Below are 24,282 nucleotides of genomic sequence, written 5' to 3'. Positions count from 1 at the left end.
TGTCCCCTAATCTAAAACATGTTTGTAATTAATATATAATCGCTGCTTGTTACTAGATCTGCGCATCCTTCATTCTCTACAATTAATGACAAATGACACACTGGCTAAATACTACCACAACAGCAATTTTCAACTTCTAGTCCAACATTTGACAAATAAATAAATTATATATCACATAATAAATTAATGCTATCTGTAAAGTTAACAGTATAATGTTAGTCCAGGAAGCTACAACAACAGTAATGGACCCCGAGCTTTTATTATGGAAGGATGTAGCACCAGTGACTTTCGAGTCCCCTCTCGAAATCGGCCCCCTTTAGAACGCCGCGTGATTCTGTTGTCTTCTAATGGGTACTCTTTTTAGCGCCGGATTGCAATTCTTACAAAATAACATTACGATTTATGTCGCTAGGACTTTGTTAAAATGACCGTTATTACTTAATACAATAGTACATACATGAGGCTATGGGTAGTGAAATCAAACAAATCTCGTTCTTACTGTTTTAGTTATTTACTATAATAAAACCATGGTAATTTTAAAATATCAAAAGTGGTGTTTTTTTGTTTGTTAAGCAGATGTTGACCCAGAAATACTGTATGTTACATCAAGTTTATATGCTCATATGTTTTTCGTAAACTTAAATTTTAACATGTCATTTAATCCTTTTATTTTACCCAGCGTATTTAGCTCGCTAGAAGCTAACGCAGCTTCGCTTTGCCATAGAACAACATATCGAGATAACAACTTTGTGATCAGGCATTACAACTACCTACTAAATTTGGTCCTAAGCGGACACAATTTGAACTCACTCGCACGGGGACCGTATTTTTTATGACACCGGCACTTTTAAAAAACTGTTGCGATATCTCATCTCCTGTCCTGCCCTCCATGTGCCTGTTGTTGTGATGGTTCTTTCCATTGGTCAAGCTAGTTCTGAGTGCTTTGCTATCATCTATTAGTAACTAAACAATCAATATTTTTTTCTGCGGTGTGGGGTAAGATAAATATTTACATGCTTTTAGCTTTAAAATGGCTAGCTTTAGAATAAGATGAAACCGGTTTAGGGATTAGCTAGGTTGCTAATTGTCTGGACTGGCCTGTGCAGTGTACATTGTTCAGTGTTAGCATGCTAACGTTGAGCTACGACGTGAGTTAATCAAAAGCACTTAAGTCGTATTAGTATTTAAATAGAAACATGTCAGACACCTACTATTATATAGAGCGCCAAGCTAAAATAACAATGGAGTCTCTATAAAAAATAATTCAAGAGTAAGGATGTGAATATATGAATTGTACTAGCTGACGATAAATTTAACTTGGCAGTTCAATGTCAATTTGTGTTGTTAATGTTTTGCATAGATATTAATATGTGTTACTGTAATTTACTAGTACATTAAACAAGGAGAAAAGCAATGGCTTCCGAAGATATTGCTCAGCTTACAGAGGCTCTTGCCAAGACCCATGTTGGAGAGTTAAGCTATAAGGGACAAGGGCTTAAACTGGATAATGCAGAGTCTGGTAAGTAAAACATTTTACTAGATAATATTCAAATGTGAGGTTATTATGGGATTCTTAAGTAAAAACCCTAAGAAGTAGCATTGAGCAGTTTCCCTCCATATTCTGCAGTCAAACAGATGGTGCAGGACATTGAACAGTTTCAAGGTCTGCAGTCCCTCAAACTGGAGGGAAACACATTTGGGGTGGAGGCAGCACAGAGCATTGCAAAGGCTCTTGAAGCAAAAAGTGAACTGCAGGTAGTCCTACATTCCGAGTAAAACATTCCACTTGCATATCTTTCATCTGCGATTTGCAATTCCTAATTTTCTACATTTTTTTGGGGAAAAGCAATGCCATTGGAGTGACACGTTTACAGGACGTCTTCGCTCTGAAATTCCACCAGCTCTGGTGAGACTTTTAATTTCCAATAGCTCTGTTAGAAGTACAGTATATTTCTATTGTGTAGTAGCTGATGCTTTATCTTCAACAATGCATTCCACCTCTCTAGAAATCATTGGGTGGTGCATTGATGACATCAGGAGCCCGACTGACTGAGCTGGACCTGAGTGACAATGCCTTCGGGCCCGATGGCGTAAAGGCAATTGAAACCCTGCTCAAGAGTTCTGCCTGCTACACTTTACGTGAGCTGAGGCTTAATAATTGTGGCATGGGCATTGGAGGGGGTACGGTAAGTGTAGACCCAGATCAACACTATTGTAGTATAAACCCTTCATCCATTAGATGATGATGTCAGTAATCACTTTTTACATGTGTCACCAATAGTAAAAAAGTGTTGGACATGTTAAATACTTTTAAGGTATATGAAACTGGTTTTATAGGTCCTTGCTTCTGCCTTGACTGAATGCCATAAGCAGTCTAGTGCAGCTGGCTCCCCCCTGAGGCTAAAGGTTTTTATAGCTGGACGTAATCGGCTGGAGAATGATGGTGCCACTGCACTTGCCAAAGCATTTAAGGTACTGTTAAACGAAATGTTTTTAGTTTAAAAAATCAGTTTAAGGCCCTGTTTCATAGAAGGGGCTTAAGGCTAGTCCTAGACTAAAATGGATGTTAGAGGTGTCTTAACTGAAAATAACTTTCTCTGACATATCTTAAAATTTATCAGTCAGTGCCATTGTTTTGTCTCAGTATGCACACCAGTAATGTGTTTTTCTAAAGCATTTTTATAAAAGTGACTTAAATATCCTAATTTGACTAAGGCCTCATCTGGCTTGAGCTAAGCCTTACATTTACATTTATGCATTTGGCAGACGCTGTTATCCAAAGCGACTTACATTGCATTGTATTATACATTTGTTTCTGACTATGTGTGCAATCCCCAGGGATTGAACCCATGACCTTGGTGTTGCTAGCGCCGTGCTCTAACCACTGAGCCACTGGAAAGCCTTGTCTGTGAAACACGGCCTAAGAATGCTAAAGGTTTTGCTTTGTCAGTCCTTAATTTTGTTTTCCCCCAGTTATTAGGCAGTCTTGAGGAGGTCCATATGCCACAGAATGGGATCAACCATGCGGGTGTAACTGCTTTGGCTGCTGCCATGCAACACAACCCAAACCTACAGGTTCTTAACCTCAACGACAACACTTTTACTAAGAGAGGATCAATAGCCATGGCAGAGGTACATTGTGCATTATATAATCTCAAAGATATTTTTTTAGCCTCTGTTTGCACACAAACTTTATTTGTGTACCCTTTGCTTCCTCCTTGTTTATCAGGCTATCAGGCACCTCCAGTGCCTTCAGGTCATCAATTTTGGGGACTGTCTGGTACGCTCAGAAGGTGCTATTGCTATAGCATGGGCCCTTAAAGAGGGGCTGCCACATCTTAGGGTGAGTGATGATACCAACATTTACTCACACAAATCCTTTCATTCAGTAACTAAACATCTTTGTCATTTCTCTTGTCTAGGAGCTGAATTTGTCATTTGGAGAGATTACAGAAACTGCTGCTTTGATAGTTGCTAAGGCTGTGCAGGACAAAGCTGATCTGGAGAAACTGGACTTCAATGGTACAGCAACTGCACTATGTGTTGTCACCATTTTATTATTGTACATGTCTCTTCTGAAGCTTCTTTAAATGGTTCATATTGTGTTTTAATGGTTTGGTTGTCAGAAATCAATAGATTTGGTAATATGTTGGTTTTCCCATCCTTTTTTTTTTTACAGAATACTGTTATTCTCTGGTAATTTGAGTTTATCTGGGTGTGTGTTTAGGAAACTGCTTGGGAGAAGACGGCTGTGAGGCTCTCAGGGAAGCGATGGAGGGCATGAACCTAGGGGATATGCTGGGCTCGCTCAGGTATTTTCTTTTGGATAAATAAGCTACATGTTTTCTAGTGTGAAATACTTCCAAAAGGGTAGTGATGGAGGATATTTGTAATGTTTGTAATGCAGTGATGATGAAGGAGAGCCTGATGATGATGAGGATTACGAAGATGAGGATGAGGAGGAAGACAATGAAGATACAGAAGAGGAAAATGGTGTTAATGGAACAGACTATGTTAATGAAGAAAATGTGAGCATAGCAAACCTCTGCAGCTTTATAAGGACGATAAAATAGCTGTTTGTTTTTTATATGTATAGTCAGACCTTTTATTCGTGTAATATAACAATTAAATAATGTTTAGTACATTCACCTGCCGCAACATTGCCTGTGGCATTAGGCATAAATTTTAAGGACAGGGAAGATCCTATCCTGATCCTAAGACGTTTCGCCTGTTTCTCCACAGGAGGAGCCTCACCACAGTTCAGAGCTCATAGCCTTCCTAAATTCCCCATCATCTGAGAAATTGATCTCCTTTGGAGCCAAGAGGGTCCAGCTCATTGAGCAGGAGGTACAGTGCTGATTCCTGTAAATTTTTGTCAATTCTGTAAATATCTATTGAGAAAAAACAGTATGATTTAATCGTCCATTGCTGCTTCTAGGTTGATGTTTCAGATGCTTGTAAAGTGTCAGATGTTTTTCTTAAGATCTCTTCAGTATATGAAGATGAACCAGAAGTAAAACGAGCCGTTTTTGAAAGCACAGGTATGCTCAAAATTGTATCATGTAACATATTATTTTTGTAAATGTTGAATTTCATTGTAATTAAAATCATTCATGTCGCCCAGATGCTCTGTTGAGGAAGGCCTTTTCCAACTCCCACTCCCGATCCTACAGTTTCATATCCTCGCTGATTGTAAATCTGGGACTTTTAAAGGTACCACACTTATAATAAAAGAAAGTTAAAGAAATAGTTCATTCCAAGAGGTATACGAGTTCCCTTTTTCAGTTGAACACAAATAATTTTACATAAAAATGCTAACATATGAACTTATATGGTAAAGATGGCAAAGCTCCAAATAGCACATACGTCCATCAATAAAGTTATCCAAATGACTCCACAGGGTTAATGTATATCTTTTGAAACAGCATGACAAGACACGAAAACTGCAATAAAAATTGAGGTTATAACAAATTTATTTTAAATATTTTCCTAAATGTACAAATGTTACTGTTGCTTAAAAGTGAATATATTTTCTTCGCCGTATCTGAGGTCTGAAAAAATACTTTTAATATTAAATAAATAATTTCTGCAAACAATACATATATTGTTTTTTTTGGGAGAAATTTTGTTCGGAATTCACAGAATGAAACAAAAATGATAATTTTACCTAAACACATACACATAGTAAATAAAAAAAACTGGAAAAGGAAATGGTCTATTTATGTTTTTTTTTTGTATATAAAGTTATTTATTTGTGTTCAGCTGAAGGAAGAAAGTCATACATCTGGTATAGCATGAGGGTGCATAAATTATGGTAGAATTTTCATATCTGAAGTGAACTGTTTCTTAAATGTGTATAGTATTTTTTTTTCTCAATTTAATATATCTATTTCAGCAAATCATTGATGATTTCTTCTTTACAGAGTGAGGATAAGAAAATGAAGGTTTCTGTGCTGCCTGGACATTTGCTAGCTTTAGAGCACGCAGCAGGACAGGAGTTCTTCCCGCTGGATCAGGCTGGTGTTCTGGAAGCGTTTGTGTCACGGTTAGTGTGCGTCCTAGCAGCAACAAAATATATGTTCCATTTGGCATATTTTAAGTTTGTGCATGTGTTTGGTTTCTAGACATGGCAAAGTCTTAGAATCCTGTTCCAGTGCCAGAGACGCTCTCAAGACCACGTTGGCAAAAAGGACCACTGCATAGTTTTTAACCCCTAACACAAGCAACTGAAATCACTTTATACGGGTCAAAAGAAAAAACTGGAATATTACCAAACTTGACAGGCTACGTGAGACTATAAAACTGTTGTAGTTTATTTTTGCTCTGTCAATTCTGAATCTAATTTCTCACACAAAACTGTTCATTCTGTACAGTGTACAGTGATATCTAGTGCCTGAAGATGACTAGTGCCAACTGTTGACAGCAGCTTTACATAAGAATGTTGTGATGTACTTTCATCTCTTTTTAGAAATATTTCTTCTATTTTTATACATAAAAGGGAAAGATAATAAATAAAGGACTGGGTGATAATTAGGGCTTGAATGATTGTGATAATGTAACTATATGACATTTCTTAATAGTGGTTAAAGATTGATGTGGAGAATAATGCACTCTTGTGAGTAAAGTATGTGTGCCATTTTGTGTAACGTTTTGATAGTAGAATTGCGTTCAAAACAAAAATGGCAAATGCTGGACTAAAGTGAAGTAATATGATTACTGGTTTGAAAACATTACATTTGGACATTAGTATATACAGCAGGTCTGCACTGTATATGGGTGTTTATGTAACTACGGACACTTTTGACTGTCCAAAATAAAAATAAAAACCTCTGTGAATTTTAATCATCAGAGTCTGAAATACATATAACGTCAACAAAATTGTATGGAGTAATTAAGATTTTAATTTGGAACATGTTTGTTTTTATATTTGTAATTACTATTCAGGAAACCTTGAAAATGTGCTTTGGTTAAGACGTGTGTAGGTAAATTACATTTTTGCTAATATTGCAGCTAATTGGCAGTTAGTAAGGTCTACTACATAGTTTTGACTCTTAGCATCGTAATGTACATGAATTAAACAGTAATATACATTTATTTGAAAAATGTAGTTCAAGTACAGAATTACTAAGCTTTATGGTAAGGACACACAATCAATACTGACACAGAAAAGATGATATTTACCTTATATTTTTGGGATCTTGTGAGTGAGGTGGCCTAATCTTGTCAGCAATGTGCTCATGTGGTCATTTCTGTTTCCATAGAAACTAAACTTGTTTGTCTTTGTTAGCCTTTTTTCATTGTTGCTGTAAGTACTCAAAGTGTGGGACAGGCACATTTACTTCATAAAATTATAAAAATGATCAGTAAAATATACAAAAACATTTACAATGCTGTAAATTAATATGTAGCCTATATTAAACAATTCCATTTTAAATTGTAATTTAATTAGCTTTATTTTACATATCTTAATATTGTGACCAGAGTTGTGGGACATGAACAAAAACGGTGTTTAGACCTATAAATGCTATATTATTTTATATTAAATCACATGAATCATTAATTATATTTTTTAAAGGTGTGTGATGATACTGTGAATATATTTATAAAGCGTCATATGACAAATTTTGACATAAATCAAACATTTCACTGCTGGGACTTAAAAGTGCCTGCAGTTGCAGAAACATCTGTACTGGCAAATTTTGTAAATATTAAACTGAATTATTTTCCTTGAAGAAAGACTTGTTTGTTTTCATGTTACCTTTAGTTTTATATATATAGATATAAGCTTATATACCTAGCTTTGTAGATGACACATTTACAGCAATATAAATTCTGCAGGTCACCTCACTCCATTGCGCTTTTACGCAACGCATGAGTGAGAAATGCCACGAGATCACTGAATCGTAAGGGCTTCAACTCTTCTTCAGTCAAAACTCGGTAGTTTAGTTATGAAGAGACAAGTTTATATGCCTTTTCAAGGGACCCTTCTTTTCTCAAGTCGTGTATTTGTGAGAGACTGATGTGAGAACAGTGCGCGTCTTTGTGCGGAGTCAGTGTGCCAGGTCTGCGGTGTGAAGTTTGCACCTCATGGGACTCAGCAGGCATATTTCGCATTTGGAAAATAACATTCTCGGTGCTATTGCTTTGCGATTTCCAGGTATTTTGCATTTGTTGAAGGTTTTGGAAATGCTTTGCAAAGGGTCAAGGGATTGATTTCTGAAGCGCTTTTATTTTTCGGATAATACATTCATCAAGGTTTAAACAACCGAACTGAACAGAAACGTGAGAAACTTTTCTTATTCATTATTAACATGAATGTGTGGAACATAGAGTGTCTGTGTTACTTTTCGGAAGTAAACGTTAAACATTTTATTTAGACGATCTCTTTTAAAAGCCATCGTAAATATTGACTTTTTTGTCAATCATTTTTGAGTCTAAAGAATTTATGTTCAATGCTTTTTATTCCTGTAAACGAATTAAAAGGAATGTTTTATTGTAGTTTTGTGTTAGGCTATATGACTATCCTATACCTACAATATTATATGCTTTTGGATTAAAATACTTCTGTAACTAATCTGCAAACATGCGTGTTAAACTAACCAGCAGTTCAAGCCACCAAATCCTCAGAAAATCATATCACAAAACGTCTTAGTTCTCTGGTTACGCAGAGAGGTCTATAACAGTTTAAAGGTTCACCCAAAAACAAAAAAATATGAAATCCATTTTGGTCTAAGAAAGCCATATGGGATTTGACACAACTAAATATTGTGTGAAAAAATTTGTGTGAACAATCCCGTTAATTCAGCAACAGAAAAACCTGTGAGGTAAATTAATTTGTTACCTGTTGTAAATGTATTTCCCTGCTGCTTTACAGGTCAAAATGTTGATCCTTCCCATGTGGCTGTTTATAATATTGCTTGCCTTAAGGATCCATAGTGTACATCCAAGCAAATGCCCAAAGTTCTGCATCTGTGACAACATTCAGCTCACAGTTGCTTGTGTCAACAAAAATCTCACTGAGGTGCCACCTACCATTAATGAGGTAAACTCTGCAACATCCTGATTGGTTTGACCTTATTTCATTGCTGTCTTGAATCTTCAATGGTCTGTTTGCATTGTTTTCATGCTCTGCTCTGATCTCTCTCTTAAGATAACAGTGAAACTAGACCTGAAGGGAAATGACCTGCAGGAGCTTCCTACAGGGGCGTTCTCACACACCCCTTACCTCACCCACCTGTCCCTGCAGAAAAGCAACATTCGAAAAGTGAAGGAGGGAGCCTTTCGCAGACTTGGTCGACTTGTCTTACTCAATCTGGCCAACAACAACATTGAGATCCTCTACCAGGTGAGATAGACAAGACATGGTGGATCTGATATGTAGTGCTGCAACTTGGACAATATGTATTATTTACCTTTAGACTTCTATTTTGTTGCTGTAAGTTGCTTGGATAAAAGTGTTTCCCAAATGTATAAATACAAGATGCAGCATTATACCATTGAATATTTATCTTTTCTTGTACCCAATCTAGGAATCCTTCGATGGACTGACTTCTCTGAAGCAGCTACTTATTGACCGAAATAGGGTGGAAGAGATCCAGCCTGGAGCTTTTTCACAGCTTGGCTTTCTCAACCTTCTCTCTATCACACACAACCAACTTGTGTACCTACCCAACTTGGCATTCCAGGGTTTGCAAAACATAAATTGGTTACGTCTCAGTCACAATTCCCTCAATTATCTTGCAACAGAGGCTTTTGCTGGACTCTTCACTCTTACCCGTTTAAGCCTAGACAACAATGCACTGCAGTTTTTTCCTACTGAGACAATGACACGGTGAGAGCTTTCCGTTTTCTTTCTTTCGTTTTGTGTACAATATGTGTTTCAAGACAAATGCCTGCTTATTGATGACAATCCTTCAGCATCTTTCTCCCCTCTCCTCAGACTTCCAGAAGTTACTCGTCTGGACCTCGGCTATAACCCAATGAACTACCTTGGAGAGGAGTCTGTATCCATGCCCAAGCTCACTCACCTTTTCCTGGATTATAATTCCCTCCAGGATTTTTCGAACGCAGCTGTCCTGCTCTGTCCCAGTCTCACCCATCTGGACCTAAGCCACAACCAGCTGCGTGTCCTGCAGCCGATGGCCCCCGGCTCCCCAAAATTAACCCGCCTTAATCTGGCAAGCAACCCCATCTACTGCAGCTGCTACATGCGTCCTTTGCGAGAGTGGGCTTTACGAGAGCGCATTCGTCTGGGTGGCACGTGTGCAGGTCCAGCTCATCTGTCTGGTGAGAACCTGGGGGCGGTGCAGCCTGCTGATTTACGTTGTCAAAGTCAGGAGGCCATGTTAAGGGCTGAGCTGGAGGAGCTGAGCAGATTACCCACGCTACCCACAACGCCCCCTCCGGATAAAGTTAAATGCCCAGCTAACTGTGATTGTGAGGTACGTGAGAACTTGCTGGGGTTGATGCAAAATATTTTTGGTATAATGTAAAACTATATGCATTTTGCAGGCTCTGAACCATCACTCTTCTTGCGAAAACAAAGGCCACACCAAGATCCCACGTGGATTTGCACCAAGCACGCGCTTGCTGGACCTGCGAGACAACCATTTCCATTACATCCCCGCGAACAGTTTTCCAGGTACAGGTGTAGTGGTTTCGCTCCATTTGCAGCGCTGCAAAATCCATGATATAGAGGACGGTGCTTTCAATGATATGAAGAGTCTGGTGTACCTCTACCTCTCTGAAAATGATCTCACCTCCTTGAGTCCTGAAGCGTTTAAGGGGTTACCCAAACTTACTTACCTCCATCTGGAGAAGAATCGTTTCACTCAGTTCCCCAAAGGAGCGTTCAAGCCATTGCTTTGTTTGCTGGCACTACACATGGAGAACAATGTGATCACCAAGTTGGAAGCCGGGCTCCTGACAGGTGCTGAGAAACTGAGGGGTCTCTATCTGACTTCAAACGCCATCACAACCATTGCTCCCAAGGCCTTTGATCCTGCACCTGACTTGGAAACTCTACATCTGGGCAACAACAAACTGAAGGAGGTGCCAAGTGAAGCTTTCTCGAAAGCCAAAAGTCTGGCAGAGCTCAATCTCTCTCGTAACCCCATTCGCTGGATAGGAGCAGGAGTTTTCCAGCCAGTTGCTGCCACACTGAAACACCTTTACCTTGATCATATGGGTTTAGAAAAGGTGAGGAAAACAAGTGACATCCGTAATGCTACAAAAATACAAACGTTTAAATCACCTCCATCTTTTTCTCTTGTAAAGATGTCTCGAGAGTCTCTGGCAGGGTTGGGGTCCGGACTGCAGAGTCTGTTTCTGGAAGGGAACCAGCTTGAGGAGCTTCCAGATTTGAGTCCACTCTCAGGACTTGAGGTCGTAAACTTGGCAGAAAATCCACTGCTTTGTGACTGCCCACTGCTGCCTCTTCGCAAGTAAGTTGGCCTTTCTTAAAGTGATCGTTCACCCAAAAATGAAAATTCTTTCATCATTTACTTACCAAATGGAGATATTTTGAAAAACATTGGTCACTAAAAACTGTTGATATCCATTGACGTTTTGAGTCCATACAAGTCAATGGGTACCAACGGTTTTTGGTTACCAACATTCTTCAAAATATCTTCTTTTGTGTTCTGCCGATGAAAGAAAGTCATACTGGTCTACTTTTGGGGTGAACTATCTCGAAGTCTAAATTGATTTCTTATGAAATCTTGCCATACCAGTCCAGTGTCATTTTTGTTTGTAGTACAGATAATGTTTTTCCATGTCTGTCCTGCCACTAGGTGGATTGAACAGGTGAATCTGAGGGTCAGAGCCGCATGTGGCTACCCACCAGAACTGAGAGGTCAAGGGGTCAAAGACGTACACGTCTTTAAAAGCTGCCCAGGGGAAAAGCCTCCCCCTACTCAGAATCCCAAAATCTCCAAACCAACCAAGCGGACTGAATCAGCTCAACTCAGCCCTTCAAAAGTCAAAGGCCAGCCACGGAAAACTGCAAAACCTCAATTAGTGCAAAAAAACACCAACAAGAAAAGGAAGTCAGTGTGAGGCTGCTGTATAAACATTGCTGTGTAAATCATTAACTCATATCATTGAATGAACTAGTTTTGAGTAATAATGTATGCAGATAATAACTAATATTCTGCCTAATGTTTTAAAAGCTGCATTGATTCTTACTAAACAGTTAGGCGAACTAGGTGGATTTAGAAGTTTCCATCTTTGTTCATATGCAGTATTGATTTACATGTACAATGCTGATTTAATGGTCTAAGACTTGGTAACACTAAATTGCTAAACCTGATATGTACATTACCTCAATTTTGTCAAAACATTACTTTTAACTCATTACTGTAATACATGTAAAATATGTTTTCATCCTATGGACCACTTCAGATGATGTAAACACTGGTCCAGAAGCCCTTCTGGTTTCATTTTTTTAATTCATTTTGAAATCTTGCATAAATAATTAAATCTTAACGATATTCCTTTAACATTTTAATTCCGTTCTGTTGGTTGTATTTTGTTGAAACGTTTGTGTAGTGTTAAAAAAATGAGTTTTTGGGTGCTTGCCTTTTTCTCCACCAAGTACGAAAGTTTTGAAAAGTTCTTCTAGACCAGCACCGTTTACACTTTCTGAGGTGGTCTGTAGATTGTGTTTGCTTATAATACCTAGAACAAAATACTAAATAGCACTGATAACTAAAATCTGGTCATAAGTTGGCACATTATTCAATAATTTTAAACATTCATAAAAACTTTTTGTGGTACTTTGTCTTAAAAATAGTCAAGGTTATTTTAAAATACAATTTAATCCATTTTACTACAGGATAACAACATTTCATTAATGTAAAAAATGAACACTGTATAAAAATGAATATACCAATATTATGTTATTTACACACTTTTTAAACTAATAAACAATGGTTAATAAACTAACTACTGTTCATGAAATAAAAAGTATAGTTTTATAGTGATCCATAAAGAACTTTCAGCTGCACAGGAAATGTCTTAAACTGAGCTGTCTTCTTGTTTGACAGCTGTGAAGGCCTCCTGGTTTTCGCTTTCTTTGCTGGGTAATATTGGGATTTCCATCTCCTCCACCTTTACTTTTACTGCAATAACTAATGGAAAGAGAGAAAAAAAAACAAGTTTCAGCTAAAATGTATTTACAAATAGAGAGCAATTCAAATGAAAAATGAACAAAATTACAAAATATATTTTAAGGGAATGCCACATACTCTTTTCCTCTGGCTCTGTCTTTATTTGTAAGGTGATGGAGGGTATGACAGAGGGGTCCTCTTGTGTGACATTTATTTCTGGATTCTCACTGGGCTGACGAGGCTGGACTTTAGATGACTTTTTGATGTTTATGTTTTTCTTCACAAATCTTCGCCCTGGAGCAAATAAATAAATCATTAGAATCGTACAAAAAATTGTGATGGGAAGGCATAAAAAATACAATACCACAACTGTGGTTTTTAAAATTTGTCATCTGAAATGGAATCTGAAAAGACAAAACAAACAAAATAAGTAACCAGCAATAAAAAAATAAACTTACTCCTTTTGCCAAGGAAAGGCTTTGCCTTTTTGCTTGGGTTGGGGCGTTCCTGACTCTGGGGGGGTTCTATATAGAGACCAAACATAAATTCAACCATAAAATGGCCAACTTTTGCCATGCATACATGAAAACAATCATTAGCTCTGATATTCTCTCTTCATGGCCCATTTTCCAAAACTTTAAAAGCTTTCTTATTGGTTCCCCCTACCTGGGCCAATGGGTGGCTGCAGCTGGTACCCAGTGATTTCACACCAGCCCACAGGATAAATTTCAGGTGACTGACAGTCCACCCACTGATCAAACTCAGGCTCCCAGCCATCGAAGTGCAGGAGGAGAAGCCGGCCAACACAACGCCTGACAGTGGCCACGCACACCAGCCGTGGCTCCATAAGGTCCACTGCCTCTAGCTTCATACCAGAGGTAAAGCAATGACCTATATCATCCTGTGAAAGACCAATGAGGGAGGGACAACACTCAGCCACGGTGAGACAAGCTTAACAATATTAAACCCACATACAAAATGTATGCAGTTATGCAATGAATGAAGGAGAAACCGTGTTGAAAAGTCTTCCTGGAGCAGCCACAGTTCCTGTTTCTTCTAAATATTTTGGCCATGTGAATGTTGCTTGAACATAACCTGAAGAGAAGGTAAGCAATACCTGAATAAACACTAAATGGCTATAATGGATTCGTGAACAGATAGAAAATAATTTTTAAGCACATTACCAGTAGGTACAGTAAGCGGTATGTTGTTGTCCTGGCAATATCCTACAGGTAAGATGGCATATGAACTGGCATGGTAGCAAAACCAGTCAGATCCATCACCGATCTCGACACCGTCAATGCCAACCATGATGTATCCATCTAGCAACACCTGGGCGTCAAGATAATCCAAATGAAATTAATCCTTTTAACAGTTTAACGTACATTCCGATAATCATTAAAAATCTAAATGTGCCAATACCTTACGGACTGATGCCACGCAGATGTTCCCGAGGTTCAGAGGATCAACTGCTTCAAGTTTCATCCCTTCCTCAAAAAACGTTTCGCCCATGTAGACAGTCCTTAACTTTATGCACGTTGTAATGAATTAATGATTAACATAGGATTTATAAACATACAAGTAAAAATCAGTCATTTTTTATTAATGGCATATCCACTAACCCTCTTGAACTGATGTGGCACACTGTCTTGAAGGGGCTTGTGAAAAGCAGGATGGGTGCCCATGTTGACATTCGGATCTATCAAAAATGTCATCCGTGAAATAATCCAAAACATTGTGGTAACATAACTGAAAAACATTTGGGCCCGGTTTCACAGAAAAGGCTTAAGTGTAGTCACCGACTAAAATGAATGTTTGAGCTGTCTTAAACGAAAATAACATGCAATGAAATATCTTAAGATATGTCAGGGCCATTGTTTTGTCTCATGATGAACACCAGTAATGTTTTTTCAAATGCATTTTTTATAAAAGCGACTTAAATATACTAATTTATCTAAGGTCTAGTCCTGGCTTAAGCTAAGCCTTGTCTTTGAAACCGGGCCTTGATGTTTTGGGTGTGCTTCCAGACTTAACTTCATACACTTAACAGTTTCTCCCACCTGTTCGTTTTATGGAGTGGCCCACTCTTTCAGACCAGCCCACATAGTGTACTAGAGGACTCTGCATGTGACACCAGAAATCCGAGAGAACCTCGCCTGAAGCTCCCAGCCCCTCGTCCTCATACAGCAGCCTGAGCCGACCTCCAATCACTGTATCCACCACTGCCAAACGGGTACGCCTCACCTGCGAACGATCAACCACCTCCACCCGAATCCCCTGCCTGAAGGGACACCTCATACTGTCTGCCATCTGAAACACAGACGGAAGAGAAAAACGATAGAGAGACTACTATGCAGATATGACAATAAAACAGATTTGGTGTTGCCGTCACCTTGACGTGAAAGTCGACAGGAAGTGTGTCTGCTCCAACCAATCGCTCCATCAGGTAAGATTTCAAGTCTTCGATCTTCTGGTGGATCTCTGCCAGAAATACAGAGCTTAAACTTGGATCTTTGCAGGTAGCAAGATTCAAAATATATCGGTGTATTTAAGGGGTCAGCAGTCACCTTGTGGTGGGACAAGGAGCTTGCTGTTCACCGCACACCAGCCTATAGGATGAACATCTGCTGTGCCCAAGTTACACCAAAAGTCACGGCTGTCATCATCCTCAAAGCCCTTGAAGCGCAAAAGAGCCTTGTAGCCTGAGAAAGAGAAACAGCAAATAATATGCTATATATTACACAATGTTACTGGTTTAGTCAGATGAAGGCCACACTCTCATATACATCTGAGAGAAACATGGAGCTATATACCTGCCAGCAGTACTATAGTTGCGATCCAGTACACTTTAGTGTGCAAGGTTGTGTAAGAGTTGAGAACCTCCACTTTTAAGCCCACACAGATGTCGTCCCATTGAGCACAGAGCGGCGCCTGTCAATCAACAGTACGTGGTCAGGAACTTATTGCATTTCACAGTGCAAAAGGTCGACTATCATGGTTCACAAAACCTTATCAGTAATTTTCATTACTTCTCCAAGTAATGAAAAATCTCGAATAATTCTCAAAATTTTTGCATCCCACATTTCTTGTGACCTGTTGTCACCAATGAGATTTGAAGTTATCAAGATGCCGCCATATTTGAAATTGTTTGTTTGCTTGGACCTGCTTTTACATTTCAATTAGGGGCCGTTTCAAAATATGTGTTCTTCAGCGGTCTTGTGTCCTCGTGTTTTCGCTCTATGTCATCAATAACCGTCAAAGTCCGGTTCCAATACCAATCAAGAACAGAACGCATGAAAGTACTCGGATGTGTTCTTAATATCAAGGATGCATCGAATGCAGCCTTGCGCGCGTACGGAACCCGCTTGCGGCGCGTCCATCCAAGTTTGTTCTTCCTAGGCTGCCTCGCAAAACCGATCTCCACGAGAACACAAGTCCATTCTTGGAATTGAGAAACGGCCAGGGATTTCAAAAGATTAATCGCATCCAGAATAAAAGTTTGTGTTAACATAATATACGGTACATCTGTATACTCTGTGTATTAATTTTTTATTTATAAACAATTTAAGACAAATATAAAAATTTATAAACGTTTATATGTCATTTCAATTATTGGTGAATATAAATAAATATCTAAAAATCTAAATATTTACTAAATCTATATACATGTATGCGTATGCGTTTATAAATACAAAATGAATATGCACAGTACACAGACATATATTAAGTAAACACAAACTTTTATTTTGGATGTGATTAATCAGCCCTAATTTTAATTTCTGACGAATTTATTATGATTTTGAGCTCCTTAAAGGGACAGTTAACCTAAAAATGAAAATTCTGTCATCATTTACTCACCCTCAGATTAATCCAAACCTGTATACAAGAATGTCAGTAACCCAACAGATCTCACCCCCCCCATTTACTGCCATAGTAGGGACAATAAATACTATGAGAGTCGATGGGGGGTGAGATCTGTTTGGTTACTGACATTCTCCCAAATATCTTTCTTTGTGTTCAGCAGAACAAAGAAATTTATACAGGTTTGTACAACCTGAGGATAAGTAAATGATGACAGAATTTTCATTTTTGGGTGAACTATCCCTTTAAAACAGGGGTGTCCAATGTCGGTCCTGGAGGGCCACTGTCCTGCAGAGTTTAGCTCCAACTTGGCTCAACACACCTGTTTGGAAGTTTCTAGTCTGCTTTGTGAGACCTTGATTAGCTGTTCAGGTGTGTTTGATTAGGGTTGAAGCTAAACTTTGCAGGACACCGGCCCTCCAGGGCTGACTTATACATTTATACATTATACATTTGTGTTTACTTGACAAAAGGAAGTTACAGTCAGGGAAATAATGATTTGATCCCCTGCTGATTTTGTAAGTTTGCCTGCTTACAAAGAAATGAAGGGTCTATAATTTGTATGGTAGGTTTATTTTAACTGATAGAAACCGAATATCAACCAAAAAATCTGGGGAAAAATGTATATAAAGGTTATAAATTGATTTGCATTTCAGTCAGTGAAATAAGTATTTGATCCCCTACCAACCAGCAAGAATTCTGGCTCCACAGATTGGTTATATGCCTATATGGACCACAGATTAGTCCTGTCACTCCTAAATCATCTTGTTATGTATATAAAAGATGCCTGCCAACAGAATCTGTATCTTCCATTTCAACCTCTCCACCACCATGGTCAAGACCAAATAGTTTTCAAATGATGTCAGGGACAAGACTGTAGACCTGCACAAACCTTGAATAGGCTACAGACAGAAGCTTGGTGAGGAGGAGACAACTGTTGGTGCGATTATTTGTAAATAGTAGAAATACAAAATGACTATCAATTGCCCTTAGTCTGGAGCTCCCTGCAAGATTTCCCCAATGGAGTAAAGATGATCATGAGAAAGGTTAAAGATCAGCCCAGAACTACACGGAAGAAGCCTGTTAATGATTTCAAGACAGTTGGGACCACAGTTAGCAAGCAAACCACTGGTAACACGCTATGCCACAATAGATTGAAGTCCTGAAGCACCCGCAAGGTCCTCCTGCCCAAGAAGACCCGTCTGGCTCATCTGAAGTTTGACAATGAACATCAAAATGATTCAGAAAAGGCTTTGGAGAAAGTGCTGCGAGACCTAAATTGACTCTTTGACTGACTTTTTGGAGGGAGAGAAATGCTGACTAAGAACACCATCCCTATAGAGAAGCACAGTGTTGGAAACATTATGCTTTAGGGCTTTTTCACTGCTACGGGTACAGGATGACTTCACCGCATTGAGGGGCTGAGGGACGGGCCAGTGTACCGTAAAATCTTGGACGAGAACCTCCTCCCCTTAACTAGATCACTGAAGATGGGTCGTGGATGTGCCTTTAACATGACAAAGACCCAAAACATATTGCCAAGACAACCAAAGAGTGGTTAAGGAGAAGCACATTAAATGTCCTAGCCAGTCTTTAGACCCTAGTCCTATAGAACATCTGTAAAGGAGGCTAAAACTCCAGTTTGCTGAGCGACAGCCAAGAAACCTTAAAGATTGACAGAGGAGTGGACTAAAATGTATCCTGATACATGTGCAAACCTGGTGACCAACTATCAGAAATGTCTTACCTCTGTGCTTGCCAAAAAAACTGTTTACCTCTGTGCTTGCCTTTTTCTCCACCAAGTACAAAGTTATGTTTTGTTCGGGGATCAAATACTTATTTCACTGACTGAAATGCTAATCAATTCATAACCTTTATATAAAAAAAATCCCCAGATTTTTTTTAGATTCTGACTCTATCAGTTAAAGTAACCTACCATAAAAGTTATAGACCCTTCATTTCTTTTCAAGCAGGCAAACTTACAAAATCAGCAGGGGATCAAATAATTTTTTCCCTCACTGTATATACATATCATATAATCTTTTTAAAATTATTTTTTTTAGAGCTGTGCAGAAAAAAATGCTTTCTTAAATTAACCTTTCCAGGCTTAGAAAATTACAATTTTAAAATTCTCTTGCATTTCCAGGTTTTCAATTAATAAAAAAACCCTCCAAAATTATGTTATAATCGCTATAAAGCTCTAACAATAACATAACTAATTTAAAGTCTTTATGGTATAGTAATACTGTTTACATTTACCTTTTTAATAACTGATCCTATGATATGTGCTTTATACTGTAATGTCAGTAATGAGACGCAACGTAATTGACATGAGAAGCATGACCTTGGAGTGAGCTCAAAAGGGGATGGTGTGATCTTTTCCCCTTTCATCTACCAAACTGTCCACCCTATCTTAAATACATCCACCACGTTTACTGATACATTTCAACTTGTTAAAAGAAGAAAGTCACTCACATGTCTGAAGCAGAACACAGGGGCAGCAAGGTAGCCATTTTTCTCAAGGTAACTACCCCAGTCAAATCCAGCTAAAGTCGCTGATAAGAAAACCCGATTTTAAGTTGAACACTTCTTAAACAGCCCATGAATAAATCACAATAATTCTGTGAACCCTTATTCATAAAGTTTGGTAGTGATAAGAGTGTCATGTGCCATTGTGTTCTAGTGTGTGTTGAGCATCTTCTCACCATCCTGTCCAAAAGCTCTGCTCTGCTGCTCATTTGTCTTTGGAGCGGACACCTCAGACTGTGGTTTCAGAGCCAGTGTTTGTTGTTTCTTTTTCATGGGTGGCTTTCCCTGAGTACAGAGATACCAAACATAATCACAGGTACTTCAATATTCATCTGTTTTATTACGAGTGTATTGACGGAAACGGCATCCTCACACCCACCTGTAGCCGTGCAAGAACTGATGATTTCTTTGCTTTAGAGGAGTACGACCGAGAGCATGATCTACTGCAGAAGCGCTTGGACCTGGAGAAGAAGGTGTCCCTGGTGCCAGGAGTTCCACACATTTCACACAGCACTGTAGAGATTATGAGTGTTTAGATTACAGGACACACCACCACCACACAGGTAACTTTTATAGTGGGTTAAGTGTGCTTCATGTACTTGTTCACTAATACAAGGGTACCAAAATTCACCTATTTCATCTTTGTCTGCTTCAAGACTTCTAACATGTTCACCGCCAGAGTAAAGTTGCATGTCAGCTTCATCTAATGCTCTTCCCTCATTCTGCCTCATTGTGTCCGTGTTGATGTTTATGGAGGCCAGTCTCTGTCCATTCTTTAAGAAATGCAATGTCATTTGTTTAAGCAAAACAATCCGTGAAACAAAGTTCTTAAAATGTTTTAAAACAAGACAAATGCTAAAGCCACTAAAAATCTTAAAATAACTAAATATCAGAAGAATGTAATATAAAAGGCATCAGATACTTACTGACTCATGTGGTCCGTTGTGTCTTATTACTTTTGCAGCACATATGGTACAGGAAGCATCGTTACCTCCACAGTTAGTGCATGGTGGTCGGATAAAAACAGTAGGGACAGCACCCTCCTTTAGTCTCAGTCCTTTGAATCCTGGCTTACCGGGAACAACAGATGGAGGCTCAAAGCAGTCCTTGGTAAAATGCTCAGAGCATAAATAGGAGAAAGACTTGGCCATCCAGTTCTTTCGGGTTTTCTGGACCTGCTTCTCCCATGTGTGGAACTCATCTGGATCCCTAGGAAATCTGAACATTGAGACATTCTGCCCGCTGAACTTCCCACAGCCATTAGCAACGCAGCGGCTTGGCATTGCCGTTGGTTCTTGTATACTTTGCCAAGCAGCCTGGCCCAGATAATTATTATATGACTACCTGTCTCTCTACTTTAATGGGTCTCTTTCGTTGCTGCAAGCATATAAACAAAACAAAAGCTCCAAGAAACATCAGAGAGGGTTGTTTCAGAATTACGAAAATTTAAAACAAAAGTTTGAACATTATCATGTGCGAAAAGACAACTCTTCTCTCTTGTATGCTTCTGCAATGAATCTGCATGTAATGGCTTGCTGGATAGCGGTTGGTTTGCTTCTCGTGAATAGCACGTTATCGCCATCATCCGGGCTGGAGTGCAGAATATCTTTCCAAAATTACTTTTTAAAAAACCTCAGGAAACTTGCATATCTATGATTGTTATGAATTATCAGTACGTTTTAACACCACGTATCAATCAAAAGATTATATTTGTATGTCAAATATGAATATGAGATGAATCTTATTTGATAAAGTGCGTAGACAGGGGTTCCATGGTGTAATGGTTAGCACTCTGGACTCTGAATCCAGCGATCCGAGTTCAAATCTCGGTGGAACCTGAGTTTTCTTCAAGGGATAGTTCACCCTAGTAATGACAATTGTGTCATGAACTTACTCGCTCTCTAGTTGTAACAAACCTTTATAAATTTCTTTGTTTAAGTGGATCACAGAGAAAGATATTTGGACGAATGCTTGTAACCCAACAGTTCTTGGATCCCATTAACTAATATAGTAGGAAAAATGACAATGGTAGTCAAAAGTGCCCCAGAACTGTTTACTGTCCTACATTCTTCATAAAGTAATTATTCATACTATGGTAGTCAATGGTGGCCAAGAACTGTCTCGTTATAAGCATTCTTCCAATATCTTTCTCTGTGTTCATAAGAACAAAGAAATGTATACAGGTACAGATTAACTCGAAGGTGAGTAAATGATGACAGATTTTGGGGGGGGTGAACTGTTCCTTTAATGCCCAACGGAACAAGAAGGATTAAGTTAGGTTAATTTTTATTTATCCTGTGCCTTTTTAAAAATAAATGCTATTTATTGAAACTTTGAGGAAAATTGTGCCATAGTACATAGTTAAAACGTATTTGACAAGAAAATCTCCAAGGCCATTAAAATTCTCCAATCAAGGCCATTAAAATTGTAGGCCTATTAAAAAAAATATCACACGACTATAGCTGACTGAATGAGATATTTAATAAACAAAACAAAAAAAGAAACAAAATGAGCACTAAACCAAATGTATATTTATAATAATCTACAAAAGTACTAAACTAAAAATGGACTGTACCTGTAATAATAGCTTCCCCTTCCTGCCCAATTGGAATAGGTCAGTGAAGATGTAAAAATCATCCTTGATGTGTATGAAGGGTGAATCCAACTTGCAAATAAAGATGTTGTTAAAATGGTTCATTACTTATTGGCAGATGTTTAATAAAAAGAGTACATTAAAAACAAGTTGTGTTGACAAAGGTGTCCCAGTCTGTGAAAACCCAGCTAAAGAGATGTCTAGGGCTATTAATGAGGCCATCTCAAAATTGATATCATAATTAAATTAACGGTTGAAATTTTTTAAATTATTGTTATATCATAATTCCATTTTGAGACTAAAACCTGGTTTTCAAAGACTGGATAACAAATATTACTTATATCCTATGTATGCTTTGGTGTTTTAATTTTTCTTAGTTTAGTGATAATGAAACAATGATTTTAACCAGACATAACACTATAGTTTGTGGTAGTGTTGTAGTAGTCGAGACCAGTCTTGGGCATATTTTTTTGATGGTCCGTCTTGGTCTTGTCTCAGTCTCGACTGTCTTTGGTCTCAACCTTGTCTTGATCTCAGACTCAGACTTAGTCTCTGGATTTTATTTCAAGTCTGTTCAAGACCTAATTTATACTAAATTGCTGGTGCATTTTCTGATTTATGTGTTAACATCATTAATGTGATTGGATGTAAAACTTCTGATTCACTGAAAAAAGGTTTTCATTCAACCAATTAAAACAATTTAGGGTAAGGATTCACATCTATATTTTATAACTTGAGCCAATGTTCATTGGCTGAAGTTATAAATCATAGATGTGAATCCTTAACCTAAAAATTTTTATTGGTTGAATGAAAACCCTTTTTATGTGTTTAAAAAGCATTTTATTTCTTTTGTTACTTTTTGGTTTTGTTACTGTTGTGTCGGAATAGATACGAACACTGTGATTATGACTTTTTAGTGTTATATGTTTTAGATGAATTTTAGGAGCGCTGGTCTTGGTCTTGACTTAGTCTCGGCCTATGCTGGTAGCTGAAGGAAGAAAGACGAACAAAGTGGAGTCACCGTACTCTCATGTTGCCAGACTTTAGACTATAAGCATAAAACCTGGTTCAGTTTCCATTATACACAAAACCACAAAAGGTTTGTCTGTCAAATATGAATCACAAAATACTGTCAGTCCTAAGAGACTCAAAAACAAAGTGGAATATTCAGTTCTGGTTGTGAATAATACGTCTGACTCAAAATTGACTCAGTCACTATAAGAAACTTGTTTATAGATTTGTTTTCAGATGAACAGGGGCATCCCTCACATCACATATCATTATTTGTACCTTTATTGCAAGGAAGGTTTTCAGTGTAGTAAAGTTGGATGATGACTCTACTGTGGCCAAAAGACAGCATGAGGCTCCTCTAAATTGAAAAATCTCTTGGGTGGAGATTATCTTTAATAATATGCGAAAAGCATATGTTATAGGCAATTGGGATGCACAAAACCTCACAGTGAATCAGTAATTGGCAAAGTGAACCTCACAGTGAATCAGCTAAGACTCTAGCAAGTTTAGGTGTTAACAGCCATCCAACACAATTTATCACCTGAAATTAACAAATTCAGTAGGCCAATATAAAGTTATTATACTTTTGTAAAAACAAACTGAAGCATAGAATGTTGCATCCATACTGTATGTAAAAAAAGATTTTCTATCAACCCAAAAGTATGTGTATTTTACACTGTGCAATTCATAAAACGGCAAATCAAAGTAAATTCTTTTAAAAATTAAAAATATTGCCTTAAAAATATAATTTATAACCGGTTTTCTCATCAGAACGTCCTTTTGTATTCTATTTTATATAGGACTGGGTATCATTTGAATTTTATCAATTCTGATTCTGCTTATGGATTCCGATTCTTGTAAAACGTTTTTTTCATTTACATCAACCTGTGTGGTTATTTAGCCTGCTTATTGACTGCTTATTTAAAAATATTTATTCATGTCAGCGTTTTAACAATAAAGTTAAAGTGACATTAGCTAATGTATAACCATTGTAATGTATAAATATAGTAAGTGTGGCAACCATGTTTTGTCGTAATTATTACAATTTGTAATGTATTGCCATAGTTTAACTACAAATATCATTGTTAAACTATAGTTAATGAAACCATGGCAAATTTGTGGTTGCTGTATATTAACTATGGTTACTATAGTAAAAATGTGTTTAATTTTAATGAGATGTCAAGGGCTTAACACATTACCACATTCATATTTATGTCTGAAAATGGGCACAAAGGAATTGATAAAAGGAATTAATATTTTAATTTGATATCAATCCTAATCTTAAGGATCCAATTCCAGAATTGGAATTTATTTTCATTCACAACCCTAGTTTTATTTTAATACATACTTACTTAAATGTTGTTGCAGCGAACAATGTTCTTAAGTGCATTCATGTAAATCTAGTGTAGGCTTATGTTTAAATGTACAGATGTAAAATTCTATCAATATGAACATTGGAATGTAAGGGGGGTTTCAGTCTTTATTGTACTTAGGAGTTTGAAGTTATAGAATACTAAGTAAAAAAATATTTTTTAAAATTATGTATATAATTTGGAACATGATTTTGAACGAGTACCTCAAAATAAAACATTTAATTCCCATTTGATTGCAATAAGACCCTACGATCATCTGCCATACAACCTGACTCGAAAAGACACGGCAAGCAGGCAAATTATTTTA

The 24,282-nt window shown here is 37.8% G+C and overlaps 3 protein-coding genes and 1 non-coding gene across 7 annotated transcripts; 3 read left to right on the top strand and 1 right to left on the bottom strand.

The window, feature by feature from the left end:
- The first annotated feature begins 252 nt into the window (after nt 1-252).
- On the top strand, nt 253-6,342 carry rangap1b (Ran GTPase activating protein 1b). Of its 3 annotated transcripts, none has more exons than XM_057358610.1 (16): nt 253-351; nt 1,391-1,519; nt 1,628-1,755; nt 1,847-1,906; nt 2,007-2,186; nt 2,338-2,472; nt 2,974-3,132; nt 3,230-3,343; nt 3,423-3,522; nt 3,728-3,812; nt 3,908-4,028; nt 4,243-4,347; nt 4,439-4,541; nt 4,625-4,713; nt 5,424-5,545; nt 5,625-6,342. In XM_057358610.1, the coding sequence occupies exons 2-16, from the start codon at nt 1,414-1,416 to the stop codon at nt 5,701-5,703; spliced, it is 1,686 nt and encodes a 561-aa protein (XP_057214593.1). In that variant the 5' UTR covers nt 253-351; nt 1,391-1,413; the 3' UTR covers nt 5,704-6,342. The 3 variants fall into 3 exon arrangements, with proteins under 3 accessions (XP_057214593.1, XP_057214594.1, XP_057214592.1); XM_057358611.1 differs by lacking the exon at nt 253-351 and adding an exon at nt 365-996 and having other exon boundaries at nt 4,484-4,541; XM_057358609.1 differs by lacking the exon at nt 253-351 and adding an exon at nt 365-996.
- A 1,048-nt stretch (nt 6,343-7,390) lies between these two features.
- Nucleotides 7,391-12,202, top strand: chadlb (chondroadherin-like b). Of its 2 annotated transcripts, none has more exons than XM_057359331.1 (8): nt 7,391-7,657; nt 8,375-8,542; nt 8,651-8,845; nt 9,030-9,331; nt 9,440-9,941; nt 10,012-10,698; nt 10,777-10,943; nt 11,292-12,202. In XM_057359331.1, the coding sequence occupies exons 2-8, from the start codon at nt 8,381-8,383 to the stop codon at nt 11,554-11,556; spliced, it is 2,280 nt and encodes a 759-aa protein (XP_057215314.1). In that variant the 5' UTR covers nt 7,391-7,657; nt 8,375-8,380; the 3' UTR covers nt 11,557-12,202. The 2 variants fall into 2 exon arrangements, with proteins under 2 accessions (XP_057215314.1, XP_057215313.1); XM_057359330.1 differs by having other exon boundaries at nt 7,391-7,782.
- A 178-nt stretch (nt 12,203-12,380) lies between these two features.
- l3mbtl2 (L3MBTL histone methyl-lysine binding protein 2) lies at nt 12,381-20,536 on the bottom strand. The gene is made up of 17 exons (XM_057359329.1): nt 19,925-20,536; nt 19,630-19,771; nt 19,378-19,511; nt 19,175-19,283; nt 18,945-19,024; nt 15,422-15,539; nt 15,176-15,310; nt 15,001-15,089; nt 14,669-14,918; nt 14,231-14,307; nt 14,031-14,135; nt 13,793-13,940; nt 13,621-13,703; nt 13,275-13,509; nt 13,067-13,132; nt 12,747-12,902; nt 12,381-12,629 (listed from the first exon to the last, which is right to left on the bottom strand). The coding sequence occupies exons 1-17, from the start codon at nt 20,279-20,281 to the stop codon at nt 12,517-12,519; spliced, it is 2,397 nt and encodes a 798-aa protein (XP_057215312.1). The 5' UTR covers nt 20,282-20,536; the 3' UTR covers nt 12,381-12,516.
- A 228-nt stretch (nt 20,537-20,764) lies between these two features.
- Nucleotides 20,765-20,836, top strand: trnaq-cug (transfer RNA glutamine (anticodon CUG)). Its single transcript has one exon. It is a non-coding gene; the product is annotated as a tRNA-Gln (tRNA).
- Nucleotides 20,837-24,282: the final 3,446 nt, after the last annotated feature.

This window comes from Triplophysa rosa, linkage group LG18 (genome assembly GCF_024868665.1).
Source record: "Triplophysa rosa linkage group LG18, Trosa_1v2, whole genome shotgun sequence".
Lineage (NCBI taxonomy): Eukaryota > Metazoa > Chordata > Actinopteri > Cypriniformes > Nemacheilidae > Triplophysa > Triplophysa rosa.
This window is presented reverse-complemented; position numbering and strand designations above follow the sequence as displayed.

Coding starts and splice junctions, on each gene's coding strand:
- rangap1b (XM_057358610.1), top strand. CDS start 1,414: ATGGCTTCCGAAGATATTGCTCAGCTTACAGAGGCTCTTGCCAAGACC. Junction 4,348..4,438: donor TCCAGCTCATTGAGCAGGAG/GTACAGTGCTGA, acceptor TGCTGCTTCTAG/GTTGATGTTTCAGATGCTTG. Junction 4,714..5,423: donor TAAATCTGGGACTTTTAAAG/GTACCACACTTA, acceptor TCTTCTTTACAG/AGTGAGGATAAGAAAATGAA.
- chadlb (XM_057359331.1), top strand. CDS start 8,381: ATGTTGATCCTTCCCATGTGGCTGTTTATAATATTGCTTGCCTTAAGG. Junction 10,699..10,776: donor ATCATATGGGTTTAGAAAAG/GTGAGGAAAACA, acceptor TCTCTTGTAAAG/ATGTCTCGAGAGTCTCTGGC. Junction 10,944..11,291: donor CCACTGCTGCCTCTTCGCAA/GTAAGTTGGCCT, acceptor TCCTGCCACTAG/GTGGATTGAACAGGTGAATC.
- l3mbtl2 (XM_057359329.1), bottom strand. CDS start 20,281: ATGCCAAGCCGCTGCGTTGCTAATGGCTGTGGGAAGTTCAGCGGGCAG. Junction 13,510..13,620: donor CAGGAAGACTTTTCAACACG/GTTTCTCCTTCA, acceptor GGTCTTTCACAG/GATGATATAGGTCATTGCTT. Junction 12,903..13,066: donor GCCTTTCCTTGGCAAAAGGA/GTAAGTTTATTT, acceptor TATTTGCTCCAG/GGCGAAGATTTGTGAAGAAA.